General features: G+C 37.5%; 1 protein-coding gene across 3 annotated transcripts; it reads right to left on the reverse strand.

Moving 5' to 3' along the window:
- On the reverse strand, positions 1–14,656 carry MTRF1L (mitochondrial translational release factor 1-like). 3 transcript variants are annotated; one of them, XM_008585665.1, is made up of 7 exons: positions 14,321–14,656; positions 9,509–9,588; positions 6,965–7,148; positions 6,198–6,361; positions 4,547–4,664; positions 3,305–3,441; positions 1–2,457 (listed from the first exon to the last, which is right to left on the reverse strand). In XM_008585665.1, the coding sequence occupies exons 1-7, from the start codon at positions 14,577–14,579 to the stop codon at positions 2,257–2,259; spliced, it is 1,143 nt and encodes a 380-aa protein (XP_008583887.1). In that variant the 5' UTR covers positions 14,580–14,656; the 3' UTR covers positions 1–2,256. The 3 variants fall into 3 exon arrangements, with proteins under 3 accessions (XP_008583887.1, XP_008583889.1, XP_008583888.1); XM_008585667.1 differs by lacking the exon at positions 14,321–14,656 and adding an exon at positions 14,161–14,255; XM_008585666.1 differs by lacking the exons at positions 1–2,457; positions 3,305–3,441 and adding an exon at positions 3,448–3,535.
- Between the last annotated feature and the right edge of the window lie 937 nt (positions 14,657–15,593).

The following is a 15,593-nucleotide window of genomic DNA, read 5'->3' on the forward strand; positions in this document are numbered from 1 at the left end:
TCTTTTAATACTTCTTTATCCAGTAAATTAAATGTTCCAAATTTCTTTATCAAGTATACTTCTTTATTCTCTGTTGCTTTCAGCACCACAAGGTCTTTTAAAGCTGTGCAATCCCAAGCAAACATTCCTGGGCTTTCCTTACCTCTTAGGCCTCAATTCTCTGGTGTCGGTCTTCTCAGAAAAGAGCTATGCATAACCAGGATTCCCATGGAAAAAGGAACAACTTAATAGCTTTTAAATCTTGTGATGGAAGAATATTGATAAAGATTATACTGCTTTAGTGTCAAACTCATTTTCAGCTATAAATTCTCAATTCACAGGGTGAATTCATTTGTCTCACCTTTTTTTTTTTAAGAGTAATACATCTCAGCAGTAATGCTCATATCAGCATCCATATCTGGCCTATATAAATATATATTTTAGTGACAACAATGCTAGATCACAGGAAAGGGAGGGAGTACTCAAAACTAACCAAGTCTTAAGCCCTAACTTCCAATTTGTAAGAAATAATGACTTGAGGAACAAGTTAAACGACACCATATGTAGCCTGATCTTCTCAAATGAAAATTTAATGTCATGAAAAAAATGGAGAGGGGGTGGCAGAGCTATTCTGGATTAAGGGAAACTTAAAGAAATATAACCACCAACCAAGTTCCATATATAATCCTTAATTGGATCCTGGATTGAAGAAGCCAGATATAACACATTTTGGGGAGAACTGGGGAACTGAATTATTGGGTACTTGAAGATATTAGGGAATTACTGAATTTTGTTAGGTGTGATGTTGGTGTGTGCTTAAATAGAATAATGTCATTTGAAAATGCAAGCTGAAATATTTAAGGGTGAAGTGGCCTGATATTTGTAATTTACTTCAAATACTAAGCAAATATGAAAACATACTATTGAAAGTAGGTAATGAGTATGGGTGTTTGTGCCAGATAAATTTATTGCCACTCAGCAACAGATTTACCTTTCATTGCCCAAACCTTGTTATACTGGAGCTGGATCTGTGTGTGTTTTGACACGCTCAAAACCAAAGCAACCTTTAAACATTTATCTTTTGCCAGCTAGCACCGTATTAAGCTTTCATTAGGGGGTGGTGGAAGGACACTGCAGGAAATTTTGTGTGAACTTGGCTGGGCCACAGGGTGCCAAGATATTTGGACAAACATTACTTTGGGTATTTCTGTGTGTTTGGATGAGATTTACATTTAAATCAGTGAACTTTTGAGTAAAGCACATTGCCCTCCATAAATTAGGTGGGCTTCACCCAATCATTTGAAGGCCTGAATAGAACAAAAAGACTGGCCTCTTCCAAGCATGAGAGAATTCTCTGGCAGGCTGCCTTAGAACTGGAACTGCACCATCATCTCTCCTGGGTCTCTAGCTTGCTGGCCTACACTGCAGATTTTAGACTCATCAGTAATCATGTGAGCCAATCCTTATAATAAATTGTGTATAAACACACACACACACACATGCACCCTATTGGTTCTGCTTCTCTGGAGATGCCTAGTAGTTACCTACTGAGGCTTACTATCCAACAAATTTTGCTTCACCCTGGCAGAAAGCTTCTTGCTTACCAGTCCCTGAAGGTTTGAGGTTCTCTGTTTGCAAGTCCTTATCCATCAACTGCACACTAGCTCTGGCCCAGGGCAACCCAGGGAACTTTTCCATCACTGAATGGGCCATGACCTAACCTTACCCAATAGACCGGATTCCACTGAGGGGAAGGGAAGCCCCTTCCAAGAGTGTTCTCTCCTTGGGTACTCTCTTCTTCAGTTTTACTGTATTTGAGTTCTCTATTATCCCTTCTTAACAGCCAATTCCATTATAAGTTAAAAATTCTTTATATTAAAATTATCTCTGTTCAAATTAATGGAATGGTTTCTGTCTCCTGACTGGACCATACTAATACAGCAGTTACTGTCATATTTCTATTTACATTTGAAGTTTCTTAGAGAGTTAAACCAAATTTTTGATCACCTGCTATTTTATATATAACAAAGGACTATTTTTCTTTTGTCTTCTTATAATAAAGAGTCCTGGATTTACAACCAGTCATGATTATATTGTATGTTTTTTACTAGTACATTCAGAGAGATTTATATAAATTACCTGTATCTTTAAAGTATGTGTATTACTTCCAACTGTGCTAACTCATGTTTTTCAAGAGAATACTGGTAAATACTTACGTACAATGTGATTTACTATAGAATTTTTATGAGCAATAAAAGGCTTTAATAACAAATCAACTTAAACTTTTTTGGAAATAATTTCTAATAAAGATTCATAATCAGCATAGTCCTTCAATGACTGTACAAGTTCATCCAGTAGATAATGTCCTTGCATAAAAGTTTCAGGATCATGCAGTGACTTGTTTATTCTGTGATCTGTGACCCGGTTCTGTGGAAAATTGTATGTTCTTATTTTTTCAGACCTTCCTTTAGTTCCAATCTATATATATATGAGAAAAAGATATGAGATGTAGTTAGGTTCAGGACAACTTAAACCTACAAGTTTAACTTACTTGGAGATTAAGTTCTTGGTTTATAATATGAATCACAGTGCAAGAACCAAGTTTTAAACATTTTGAATCCCCAAATGACATGGGAACATGATATGGAAAAAAATACGGGCTTTAAAATCATACACTTTAATATTTGAATCCTGTCTCTGCCACTTCAGTGCTCTGTGACTTCAGGCAGTTTACTTTAGCTAAACACTTTAGTGACCCTCTCTGCAAAATACAGACGAATGAGCTCTACCCCTATCTGTGAAATAGAGACAAATGAGATCCACTACAGAGTGATGGTGGTATATATACAGAGAGCCTGGCACACAGTTGGTATTCAAATAATAGCTGAATATATATAATCTCTCTGAATTAATGTAATCATTGTCAGTGGTGACAAGATGATGAATTCCCCTTATTGAGGAATTCTTAAAAGGGCTCTGTAGTTATAAAATTAAATACCAAACAAGAAGAAAGTAAGTTCAGTTTGCCTACCAACTCTTTTGCTTGAAATCCATAATTTAAAAGGATTAAAAAATGAATGGGGACTCAGTCTATCTTTTTTTAGTAATTTTGATTAGAAGTCTAGGAAAAATGCCTTTGAAAATTCATAACAGAAAACAAGGCAGGGGCAAAAGATTACTGTAAAACAAGTACAGCCCTTAGTTAAGCTACTTGAATTGTTTTCTTATTTTGACAAATATAGTAAAACAATTTTGACATATATAAAAACTGAGTTATCTAAAAATATTTTTATCCTTTAGAAGCATTTTTAAAGTTTATTTTTACCTGCATCTTTCTAGCACTGTATCTTTTACTTGTTTCTTGTTCTAGATGCATGCTGTACAACTTTGCACGTAGCTTTTTCATAGCCATCTCTCTATTTTTCAGTTGAGATCTCTCTTGTTGGCATTCAGAAACAACACCTGAATAGTGGTATGAGAATAAGATTTAATAGAAAAATTCTTCTTTATATATAATCAAGGAATATCCTTTTCTTTCTCATGCTTTTTCTTCTTCCTTTATGAGGGGAGAAAAACCGGACTCTAATATAAAAGAAAGACCCCAAACTTAAATAACTTTTATAAAGTTTATCAGAAAACTGAAAATTTAAGTTTAACCTATAGCACAAAGTATCTCCATATTGAAGGTATACATACTAAACACTAAGCATAAATCACTTAATATGGATTGTTTTTCCATATCCTCAGCTAGCCTCATAATTTTTTTAAAGTAATAATTACTTATAGAAAATAAGATACATAGAAGGTAAAAATGTTATTACTAGTAGAGATAATTAATACCTTTCAGGATTTCCATTTTTTCTCCTATTCTTGTTTATGTACTCTGTATGACATATCACACCATCTTAAAGTTTAACATGAGAATTTCCCCGTATTTAAAAGAACAAAACCATGTCAATGCACCACTCTCACCAATTACTGTTGGTTAATGGGAATTATGCCTATTTGAGATCAGTCACAGTAAGAGATTCTTGTATTCTTTCTAGATAACTCAGGTTTGCTATATCCATATGCTCTTTACCACATGTAAATCGCTATTATATGCAAAACTCTGCACGTATGTATGTTTCATGGTAGAAGGAAGGATGCTTTCATTTTCTCAAAGGAGTCCATGTTCCCTTCACTCTCAAAAAGGCAAAGAACCAGTGATTCAGAGAATTTTCTGATAAAGAATCCACGATTACTTCACTGTGAGGATTTTTTTAAACAGCTAAAACTATTAGGTATAAACTTCAGAAGGCCACCTGGAAGGACTATCTGTACCTTCTCTTCATAGTCACTAAAATGGAAATTCCCCGGGCTTAGATCCCTCCCTCTTCCTGCTTTGCAGCGATCCTATACAGTATTAGCTAAGGATGCTAAATATATCAAATATTTAATAATAATCCTTTGTAGTATATATTCATTCCTCTAGTAATTGAGGACCTTTTTCAGTGGAAAATTAGTCAAGTCATTCAGAAACTGATTTCTTTCTTCAATGTTTTATGTTGAAGAAGTAAATACATACCTGTTGGAAGATGAACTATCCGGACAGCACTGTCCGTGGTATTTACATGCTGTCCCCCAGCTCCACTGGCTCGCTTAGTATCAATTCTCAAATCTTTAGGATTAATCACCAGATTAATCTATATATAAGTAGAAAAGTTGGGATTATAAAAAATTCCATTATACCAACTGTATAAAGGCAATAGCTGCCTATTTATAAATACATATCATGTACCGAATTCATATAAGATATAGAAGGTTTAATTTTAAGAATAGAAAGTAGTTGAAAGGATACCTTTTAAAACTTTTTTTCCTTTTTGGAAGAGTAAGTAAGAAATCAAAACATAATATAGAACAAAAACAAAACTTCCCCAATCTTCAAAAACTGGGCTTCTTTGTAAATTACCCCCTTCTTGCCACATGAACAGCAGAACTTAGCTACTGTTAGAAATGTGAATATATGAGCTACGACGAGATTTTGTAGAGTATTTTTGAATTCAAAAAGACTTTAGCAAAGGAAAAAAACAATGCTAGCTTGAGAACTACAGGAAAGGTTTATTTTATTTAACTTCAAACATATTTGGAGGCAGAGATGAGGCAAATGGAAATGACAAAGGCCAAGAAGTCAAGGTTATGGGCTCAATTCATGAATAAACTGGGAGCTTACATCAGGATAATGCTCTGTCTTGGGTGTCACCATCAAAAACACTAGGTTTAAAAAGCTCTATTTCATTAACAACTATGGACCACACCGTGACTATGGGCCACACCACTCACAATCTGGCAGTAAGAAACCATTCCCTAGGCCCTCCATGTCTCCGTACTTGACTCCCTCTTACAACTGCTAGAAGAATTAGGTAATATATGGTCCTCAGGTTCCCATCTTTTCTGAAACTCCTTCTACCTCTAAGATGTTTAAACCAAAGTGACTGTTACTAGGTATAGCTCCTGCTATTTATTCTACTTCACTCTCTCCCTTAACTGTTCCATTCCTCACCTATGCTTCAAAGGGAACTCCATTAAGTTCATTACAGAGAGTCAAATGGCACTTTTCCCCAAAATAAACAAACAGATCTTCAACTGAACTTCCTTCTCAAATCATTCATATTTCATTCTGGAAAACAAGTTAAATATTTCCTATCATCACTTTTCAGCAGAAGAGAAATTTAACAAAACAGTACTTTAAACAAAGTTTTCTTACAAATACAGACTGAGAATTTGCTTTGGACTTTAACAATATATTTCTATTTTATTGTAATTGGGTTACGAAGTATCACTTCTATTAATTAATTACCCTTGCTAAAACAGTATTGCTATTAATTTCCTTGGCTTCAGAAACACAAAACAAAAGTCATTGTAAAGGCAACCAGTCCATATTTAAATAGGTTAATATTATTTCACCTACAGAAATGTCTATTTTAGTAGTGGAAGAAAATTAATAGACAATGCAAGATTGGATCATTTATAAATCCTTTATTCTTATCATCTGTTGTAAAATTAAACTTTTTTGGACTGAGATGATAGATTCTCAAAATCAACTCAAAATATGTGAGGAAGGTCAAATGATAATAAGAAAAGGAGATACTCAATTCAGTAAACTCTGAGTGTTACTCTGGGAATAAGGCACTGTGTTAGGCCCAGAATTCCAAGGAAAAGAGATTATTATGCTTTACCTCAGCAGGCTGGGGTAATACTGCTACAGTCATAGTGCTAGTATGGATGCGTCCGTGCTTCTCTGTCTTTGGCACTCTTTGTACTCTGTGCACACCTCCTTCAAATTTCATGTGCTTATAGGCTGCTGAACCCCCAATGCTGGCAGATGCATGTCTAAGACCACCTTGAACATACAGAGAAAATATAATTCTTTTTATTATTTCTGTCCTCTATAAATTGGCCATCACATCTACCATCCTGAAATATATTAAAAGAGCCACAAAAGAATATAAGCATAGAAACTTTAAACGGCGCACTCGGGAGAGTGCGGCGCTGGGACCCGCCACGGGTTCAGATCCTATATAGGGATGACCGGTGCGCTTACAGTGCTCGCTGGCTGAGCACGGTGCGGCCGGTCTCAAAAAGGACAAAAAAAAAAAACTTTAGCAAGTCTATGGTATTCAGTGTTTTAATATTAATCTTTATTGCTTATAATTATTAAACATAAAGCACTTATAATGCTAATGAATTGACATCAACACATCTAAAAGACCACTTTTAAAGACATTTAGTCATTCAGCAGATAGTATTACTGAATGACCATTCATTACATTTTACAGGCCATTTCAAAATTGGTATATGTGCATTCATAATTACTAAGTAAATGATGAGCACAAAACTATTTAAGCATCCTTACCAAAAAGTTTTAAAGCCTTTTCCTAGGACACATGTAGATAAATACATTAAATCTACAATTTACCCAAAACAAATTGAACAGTTTACTGACCTATTTCGCTTGGAAAATACTCCAGGGTTTCAAAATGCCATCTTTTAAATGCAGCATATTGCTGATACATATCAAATATCTCTGAAGTAAACAACATTGCCTCCTGACCCCCAACTCCTGCAGTTACCTCCACGATCAAATCACTTTCATCTGTTTCTTCTGAGGGAATCAAAAGTAAGATAATCTGTAAATACAAAAATATCACCCCGCCTATAATTCAGAGTTATTTAAAATTTATCCTTCATTCCCCAACAAAGCTTCATTTGAATTAGGTACAGGAATTTTAATATCTTCAGTTTCTCTAAGCAAATAATTTAATATTGCTGAGTACTGTTCAACCATCCATGCATAACTCCCATAAAGTATTAATGTTACAACTGTATTACAAATGCTGTATGATTCAGCTAAAACTTACCTAATTGTTTTTATTTCTTCTTGGAGTTCTTGTATGCTTTGTATCAATTCTCTATTCAGTTAATAAGAATTAAGTGCTTGCTTTGAGTAGGACATTATACTATGTGCAGAATGCAAAAGAAGATTCTAGCTGCTGTATCCTCTTGAAATTTAAGGCCTAGTATGACAGAAAAATAAAAGCGCTCGAATTGCATCTGTATGTTTTTAAGTTTCCTTAGTATGGAAGAGATGTAATTTTGGAACTGGAAAGGCCCTTACAGATGATCTGCTCCAATTCCCTCATTTCACATATAAAGGAAACTGAGGTTAACAGAGGTTAAATTACTTGTTAAAGGGCAAAGTGTTAGTTACTGACAGAGCAGGCATGAGAACTCAAATCTAGGCCCTTACAGATGATCTGCTCCAATTCCCTCATTTCACATATAAAGGAAACTGAGGTTAATAGAGGTTAAATTACTTGTTAAAGGGCAAAGTGTTAGTTACTGACAGAGCAGGCACGAGAACTCAAATCCTTACTGACAGAGCAGGCATGAGAACTCAAATCTTTGTGCCTTGGTCAGCCTCCCTTCCATTACAATAGTATGTTTCACACTTACATATGTACTAGTTAAGGGGATCTACAATAAAAGCTTTTTAGATTAGGTCGATTAATAAGGTTTTTAATATATGGCTGACATTCTGCTATGCATTGTACATACTTTAACTCTTAAAAACAATTTTGGGTAGGTACTATTAAGAGTTCCACCTTGAGGGCCGGCCCGGTGGCGTGGCGGCGCTTCTGCCGAGGGTTCGGATCACATGTGGAGACCGGTTCCCGCTCACTGGCTGAGCGCGGTGCGGGCGCAACACCGAGGGTTGCGATCCCGTTGCCGGTCCCCGGTACGGGCGTGACACCGAGGGTTGCGATCCCGTTACCGGTCAGTAAAAAAAAGACAAAAAGGAAAAAAAAAAAAAAAGAGTTCCACCTTGAGATGTGAAACTAAGTGTAGAAGGGTTGCGTAAGCTAGTTGCCCAATATCACACAACTAAAAAGTGGAAGAGCTAGAATTGCGCCCAAGTCTACCTGAGTTCTGAACTATTACACTTCACATTGGTCAGGAGCTACACTTACTACTACTATTCCAATTCTCTAGCTTGTGCCAATACGATGTGATCATTCAAATCTCGAACTACCAAATAGACTTGACTTCTGTTTGTTGGACAAAAACTTTTAATACATATATCCTTGATTCACAAAAAATGGGTAGAGGGCATGCTATATTATTCACCCTACAGTGGAACTTTGTTACTTGAGTAGGTGGTAGGGAAATTAATTTTCATAAGTTTCATATTTGGTTAGTGAAGAGGTGGAATCTCTAAATTAAAAGTGCCTCATTCCTCAGCTCCTTCCTCACCTTAATATGTTCTTTCATTTATTATCCCCAGAGATAATTGCTATCATCCTTTAAGCTCTGCTTTACAGAATTAGCAAAAAGCAAAGAATAGTTCTAATTTCATATAATGATTATTCTTCATCTAACTCCTATATGTATTCCTGCAATTTTCCTGAATGTAAAACCAAAGCAGTACAATTCAGTTTTTAAATTACTAAGGGCCTACTCTAGGTCTGGCGCTCTAATAGTGCCAGAGATACAAGGATAAAGAAATATTCCTGCCCCTAAGGAGCTTACAGTCTACCATCACTCTATAAATCCTTTTACCTCTTGTCTACCTCCAGTCCCCTTAAAAAAACCAAAAGAGGGGAAATATGCCAATATTTCACTGCCTTTCCAGAAAATGCTATTAATGTGATATTCATCTTTCTGTGAGAGCTCTACAATCCTTTTAGTATGATAAAAATAGGACCACGTGAATTATATCTTTTCCTGCTTTCAAAACCTATTTACTAATAGTGGTAATTGTTTCACAATATGTGCATATATCAGAACATCACTATGTACACCTTACATGTATACACAATTTTTATTTGATTATACCTCAATAAAGGAGAAAAATAAAAAAATTTTAAAAAATCAGTTTATTCTAAAGAGGAACTATTGTAGTTACTTCTTGAATTACTTTTATAAATTTCTAATAAGATACATAAGAAGTAATAGCACAAATGCTTTATTCTTTGTGCAAATACCATACCTGATGCTTCAACTGAGTTATTTCTTTTTGACACAAAGTTATTTCATTCTCTGCAAGTTTCCTTAAATCTTCATTGTTATCTAAAGAAAAAAAGCAAGAGTTAAGTTTTTCTTAATTAGTGTTAAATTACCAACAGACTTCAAGGGAATAGTTTTGTTACTGTAACTGAAGGGAAAAGTAAAAGGTCTATCTTGTCCTTTTAATAATTGCCATTAATTAAAAGTAGCATTTATACATTAGTTTTCATAAGCTTGTTTCTGTAAAAGCATACTTTTTTCTGATGATAAAAGAATAAGTAAAACGAAATATAAAGAAGTTTCTATAGAAAAATATAAAGCAGCAAGTTAGAATTTTGTATAATTTGCTCTCTCTCTCTGTTCCACATTTCTGCCATGTGAGACCCCTGGGTCACTGTCGCCACCACCAAGACCCTCACCAGATGTGTTCCCTGCACTTTGGACTTCCCAGCCTCTGAAACTAAAAAGGACATAGGAAATAAAGTAATAAAGAAACACCTGAAAAAGAAAAATCCATCCAACATACCACAAATAGGATTTTCAGAAAGAGATATAAACAAAATGGATAGGCGGATATCATCAAATAAATACTTAGGAAAATCCTTCTCAACTCCAAGCATAGCAACATGTAATAACACCAAGTATCAAGAAAAGTTTTAAAAAGTTTCCAGAGAAAAGACAAAAAATAAAAAGAAAATATTCTTTACATTGGAACAAGGTTCATATTACCATCTTACTGCTCACGAACAACGCCAGATTCTAGAACAACATAAATTTCATTGAAGAATGGACTAAAATAGTTTCAATCTTGAATTCTGAAGGCAGCCAAACTTTGATCATGCAGATTCAGAAGATTTACTTCCACTGAACTCTTTCTGAGGCAGTTATTTGAAAAATATACTCCAGTGAGATAAGCATTGAAACCAAGGAAGAAGACCTGAGATACATGAAGTGGTATGCTAAGCTATGTGTGCAGTAAAAGAAACTGTAGGATGAGACCTGAGGAAGTGACTAAGAAAACAATTAGTCTGTAATGGCACAAAACCAGTGGGCTCAAAGAAAAACGTCTTATCCAGTGCTTCTCCCACTTTACAGTACAGATGATTCACCCAGAAATTTTAAAATGTAGATTCTGGTTCAGTAGGTCTGCAGTGGGGCCACAGATTCTGTATTTCTAACAAGCTCCTAGTTGATAATGATTCTGTTGCTACATGGACCATACTATGAGTGGCAAGTTTGCCACCGAGCAACAAACTCAATCTTTTAAATATTAAAAAAAAAAAAGTATATCTTCACCTCCATAAAATATTCACATTAATAAATATGACTAAAACTAAAAAGTTTTCCAACCTAAACTATACAATAACAAATGAATGCATTTAGCTATTTAGAAAGACAGAAGGGAAAACAGAAGATTCCATCAGTTAAACCAAAATTGAATTAAGAAGCAGAAAGTTACTTATCATCTTACTAGTAAATGTTTCATTAGTATAAAATAAGTATCCACTCATCTTTGGCTTTTGTACCTATCATTGCTTCATCTTTGGGTTCTCATTTTTACCTTACAAAATATACTATCTCATTCCTCTACGTGATGGACAAAATGCAGCTTATAGCAGGGAGGGTAAGGGAAATTATGTAGTTATTACAAGTTGTTCTCTCTATTGAAAGTTCACACTCTTACAAAATATCAGTTTGTATGCTTATCTCTTAAGAACGAACTATGCAGGGAACTGGGGATAATACATATATAGGACCTGCCCTGGAGGCAGGATTATAGATAATTTTAGTTTCTTTAGAGTTTTTTGGAGGAGAAGAACTTACATAGAATAGTAACCTAAAACACTATGTGATAAATATTAAAACAGTAGCACCTTGAAGGAATTTTTGTTTGGTTGTTTTGGGGATGGGCTCAAAAAGAATTAATCTGAGAGAAAATTAGAATGACAACAGCAAAATTGAGATAAGCAAGTACAGGAAGAGCTGGTAGGAAGGTAAAATATTTTGGCAAGAATATGGTATGTAAGAAATTTGGTGAAATGGAAAATGTGTTGAATTAGGAAAAGGAAAAATGAATTCTAGCCCTAGCTCAATTGCTAAGGTGGTCTTAGGGCAACACATCCAACTTCTCTGAGTATGAGTTACGTCAAGAGTAAAATGAAAGTTCTGAGCTGGACGATCTCTTAAGGTGAATGAAAGCATTTCAAGTTTTCTTGAGTATTCTCATCTACTTCTGAGGTTTAATTTATCATGTATATCCTGAGAGCTCTCATATCATTATTTGGGCTCAATTTTTCTCCTGTGCCAGTAGTTTTTTTTCTCCTAGACCAGTACAGACATCTTTATCTGAATTTCCTTTTTGTAGGTACTTCTAACTTAATATGACCCATCTTTTTCCTGAATTTGATCCAACTTTTATATTTTCATCTTAACAGTACCACTCATGTTCTGAAGACAGAAGGCTAAGACTTTTCTTAGGATCTGTCTCTCCTTCATCCCTCTCAGAACATAAGCCACAAGATCATGACTGTTGTTCCTCAGAATGTCCTGAGAGTAAGACCTGTGCCTACCACCTCTCCCGTCGTCTGTTTCAATAGCTGGACTGTTTTAACAGCCTCCTCACTGGTCTTTCGGCCACCAGGATCTCTGGAGAATACTCCAATTCATCCTCAACAATGATGCTAACTTTAACTTTTTTTTTTAAAAAAAAGATGTTACTTCTCTGCTTAAACACATATGCTAACTTCCCATAGTATATAAAAACAAATCCAAATTATTTTGTCATGCAAGGTTCTTAACTGTCTTCCTGGTTTCAAGTTTCTAGTACAGTATCCTCTCCCACACCTATCCCATGCTCCTGCCATACTGTATTTCCCAGTTTCGTACCTTTATCCTTGCTGGTCACCTTTGCCTTCATTTCTCTTTTCATGCCCCACCTGAGAACCTCCTGCTTAACTTTCAAGATCCATTTAAATGCCAGCCTTTGTTTTTATAAGTCTGTTCTTTATTGCAGAAATTAAAACAAACACTTATTCACATATTTTTACTTAGCGTCTTAAATATCTCTCTGATTCACTAGGCTGTAAGCTCCTAAAAGGTAGTTCCATAGTTTTTTGGTGATTAGTAGTGTGTGGCAGACAGTAAGAATTCAAGATTTGCTGAATGGCATTTTCTATTATTTTTAAGCTGAGTTTCATTCTATCAGCAAGTTTTCCAACATTCTCTTCTTTACAGTTTGATTTTTAAAATAATTCTTAAATCTACTTGTATATTAAGCTTGGGTTAAACTATGAAACCAACTTAATATTCCCCCAAAAGATATTTTCCCCAATACCATTTGTTAGTCAATCCTTTTTTTTTTTTTTTTAAAGATGACCGGTAAGGGGATCTTAACCCTTGACTTGGTGTTGTCAGCACCACGCCCAGCCAGAATATATGGGATCCGAACCCGGGGCCTTGGTGTTATCAGCACCGCACTCTCCCGAGTGAGCCACTGGGCCGGCCCAGTCAATCCTTTTTTACACTCTAAGCATACTCCTTTTCTCTTAAATCACTTAATTTAGACTAGTCTTACTCTCACTTAGAGTACTGCATTAGCCTTCTGATTTTTCACCGCATCTTTCAATCTGATTCCCGGTAGACTTGAGACTGCCAGAAATCAAGCTTCCCAAGTGACAAAGCTAATTCTATCACTCACTCCCCAATCTAAAAGCTGCTGGCTCCCTTCTGGCAACAGGATAAAATCGACATGTTGGACTAGTATTTAACTCCCATTACAAAGTGGTTCCAACCTGCCACTCCCCATAAGGTCTCTTCTTCCTTGCTTAACAAACAATAGAGTGATTAAGAGAATAAGATCTGGAGTCAATCCAGTCCCAACACCATTCCTTATAAGCTGTGTAACACTGAGCTGAGTTATTTTTACCTCTCTATGCCTCCAGGTCCTCTTCTGTCACATGGAGCTAAATGGAGCTAATAATAACTACCTCACAGTTTGTTATGTGAATTGGAAAAACCGATACCTAAAGAAAGCTAGGTAAAGCCTGATGCATGGTTAAGGGATCAATAAAGGTTAAACATTATTATATCTTCTAAGGGTGGTCCTTTACACCTCTCTGCAAGGCCTTCCCAATAAGTTCTTGCTCTCCTAGGGCTTTACTCATACATTTATATCTGTTCTCACTTACCAGCTCTTTTACAATTAATTCTGTCTCCCCCAGTAGACTACAATCCTCTCTAGAGACTTGCTACCCAATATGCGGCCCATGGACTAGGAGACTGGCATCCCTGGGAGCCTGTAGAGATGAGAAACTAGACTCCTCCCAGATTTGAATGCATGAGAATCACCTCGGAAAGTTGTTAAAAATGCGTATTTCTAAGTTTCAGATTCTGGGTCATAAGGCTGGTTTTAACAAGCACCGCTCCTGATTCTATTGCAGATGGTCCCCATACCACACTTTGAAAAACACTGCTCTGGAGTCCATCACAGAAGTAGTGCCTTATTTGTCCTTGGTGAGCTAATGAGCTCCTGCCAGAGAGTATGCAACCAATAAACGTCAATTTAAACTCCGTAAAAGGGGGCGATGCACCATGGTAAGGAAGCACAAAGACGCCAAAGGGAGAATCAAAACTCACATACTGATGTCACGACTTCTGATCCCAAACAAAAACGGGTGCAACTGAGTAGAGCTTCAGACTCGGAGACAGTGTAGGCACCTGCCAGCGGCTTAATGGAAAAGGCGAAGGAAGAATCAAGAATGTGCTCTAACGCCGCTCCTTTAGGCCCAGCCCTTACCGTGCAGCAAGCGCTGGGTCTCCTGCAGCTCCTGCTCCTTCTCGCTCAGCAGTCTGGCCACCGCCACCAACTCAGGCCCCCTCTCATGCAACTGGGCTTCAGATCCTGCCTGGCGCTCAAGGAAGGTCCGCAAGAGCCCGCCGTGGGCGAACAGCTCCTCCAGCGGCGGGCTACCGCAACTAATGGGCCGACGAGCCGGGCCAATAGCCGGACGGGCCCAGAGACATCGGGCAGCGCCCCACAGAAGCCTGGACCGCATCACCAGGCTGAGACCGCGGAGCCTGACTTGGACCGGAAGTGCCGACAGAGCAGGTCTCGCGACGCCACCCGAGGTTTGGAAATGGCTAGAGCTGACCGATCCCTACTGTGCGTACGCGCAGGTTTTAAGTGCTTCCCGGAAACCTTGGTAGGAACTTCCGGCCAGAAGCGAAAACGCTGCAAAAGTTGTGGAGGCCAAAAGGTCAGTGGGCAGAGCGGAGAGCGGTTGGGCGGGGCTGTTGGTATGTCACTGCGGGGTGGGTCCGTGATACCTTGGGTACCTCCTCTAGACTCTAGGTCAGAAGTTCCTCCTCACAGGTTCTCTGGAGGCGTGTGGGCCTGTTTTCTTACGGTGAGCATTTGTTTCCCAAGCTCTGAATGGGACCTTCGAGAATCTCCCTTGGGTACCTCCTCTAGACTCTAGGTCAGAAGTTCCTCCTCACAGGTTCTCTGGAGGCGTATGGGCCTGTTTTCTTACGGTGAGCATTTGTTTCCCAAGCTCTGAATGGGACCTTCGAGAATCTCGGTGGAGGTCTGTCTAGTGTCCGTTTTGGGGGCAGAGGTCACAGCCACGGAAGTCGTCTGTCCTCAGTGCCATCCTGGCCAGTAGTCTCCAAGAGCGAATTTGAGGATGGTCGCGCGTGTGTGCGTGCGTGTGTGTATTTTTTTTTTTTTTTTCCTGCTCATGTTTCTCTTTTCAACGGTGGGTCAGGTTCACGTTAATGAGGATTTAACAAGTCTATTCTAAGACAACCACCGAGCTATGTTGCAAGATCTACGTTTCTGCCCTTCATCTGCCACGGAACTTACTTGCTTTCAAACGACTTCCTTTTTCACCTGCCCATCCATTCTCACCTATTCCTAGTTACCATCAGCTACCTTTTAAAGAGTTTGAGTGAATCCGTGTTGTAACAAACTACAGTACAGCAGAACCTTCAGAGACACGCCTCCAGTAGCCCACCCCCATCCCTTTCCCCAAAACTGCAGATAGCCGATAGGTGCAGGAATACTGAAG

This window comes from Galeopterus variegatus, unplaced genomic scaffold (assembly GCF_000696425.1).
Source record: "Galeopterus variegatus unplaced genomic scaffold, G_variegatus-3.0.2 Scaffold3661, whole genome shotgun sequence".
In the NCBI taxonomy this organism is placed as follows: Eukaryota; Metazoa; Chordata; class Mammalia; order Dermoptera; family Cynocephalidae; genus Galeopterus; species Galeopterus variegatus.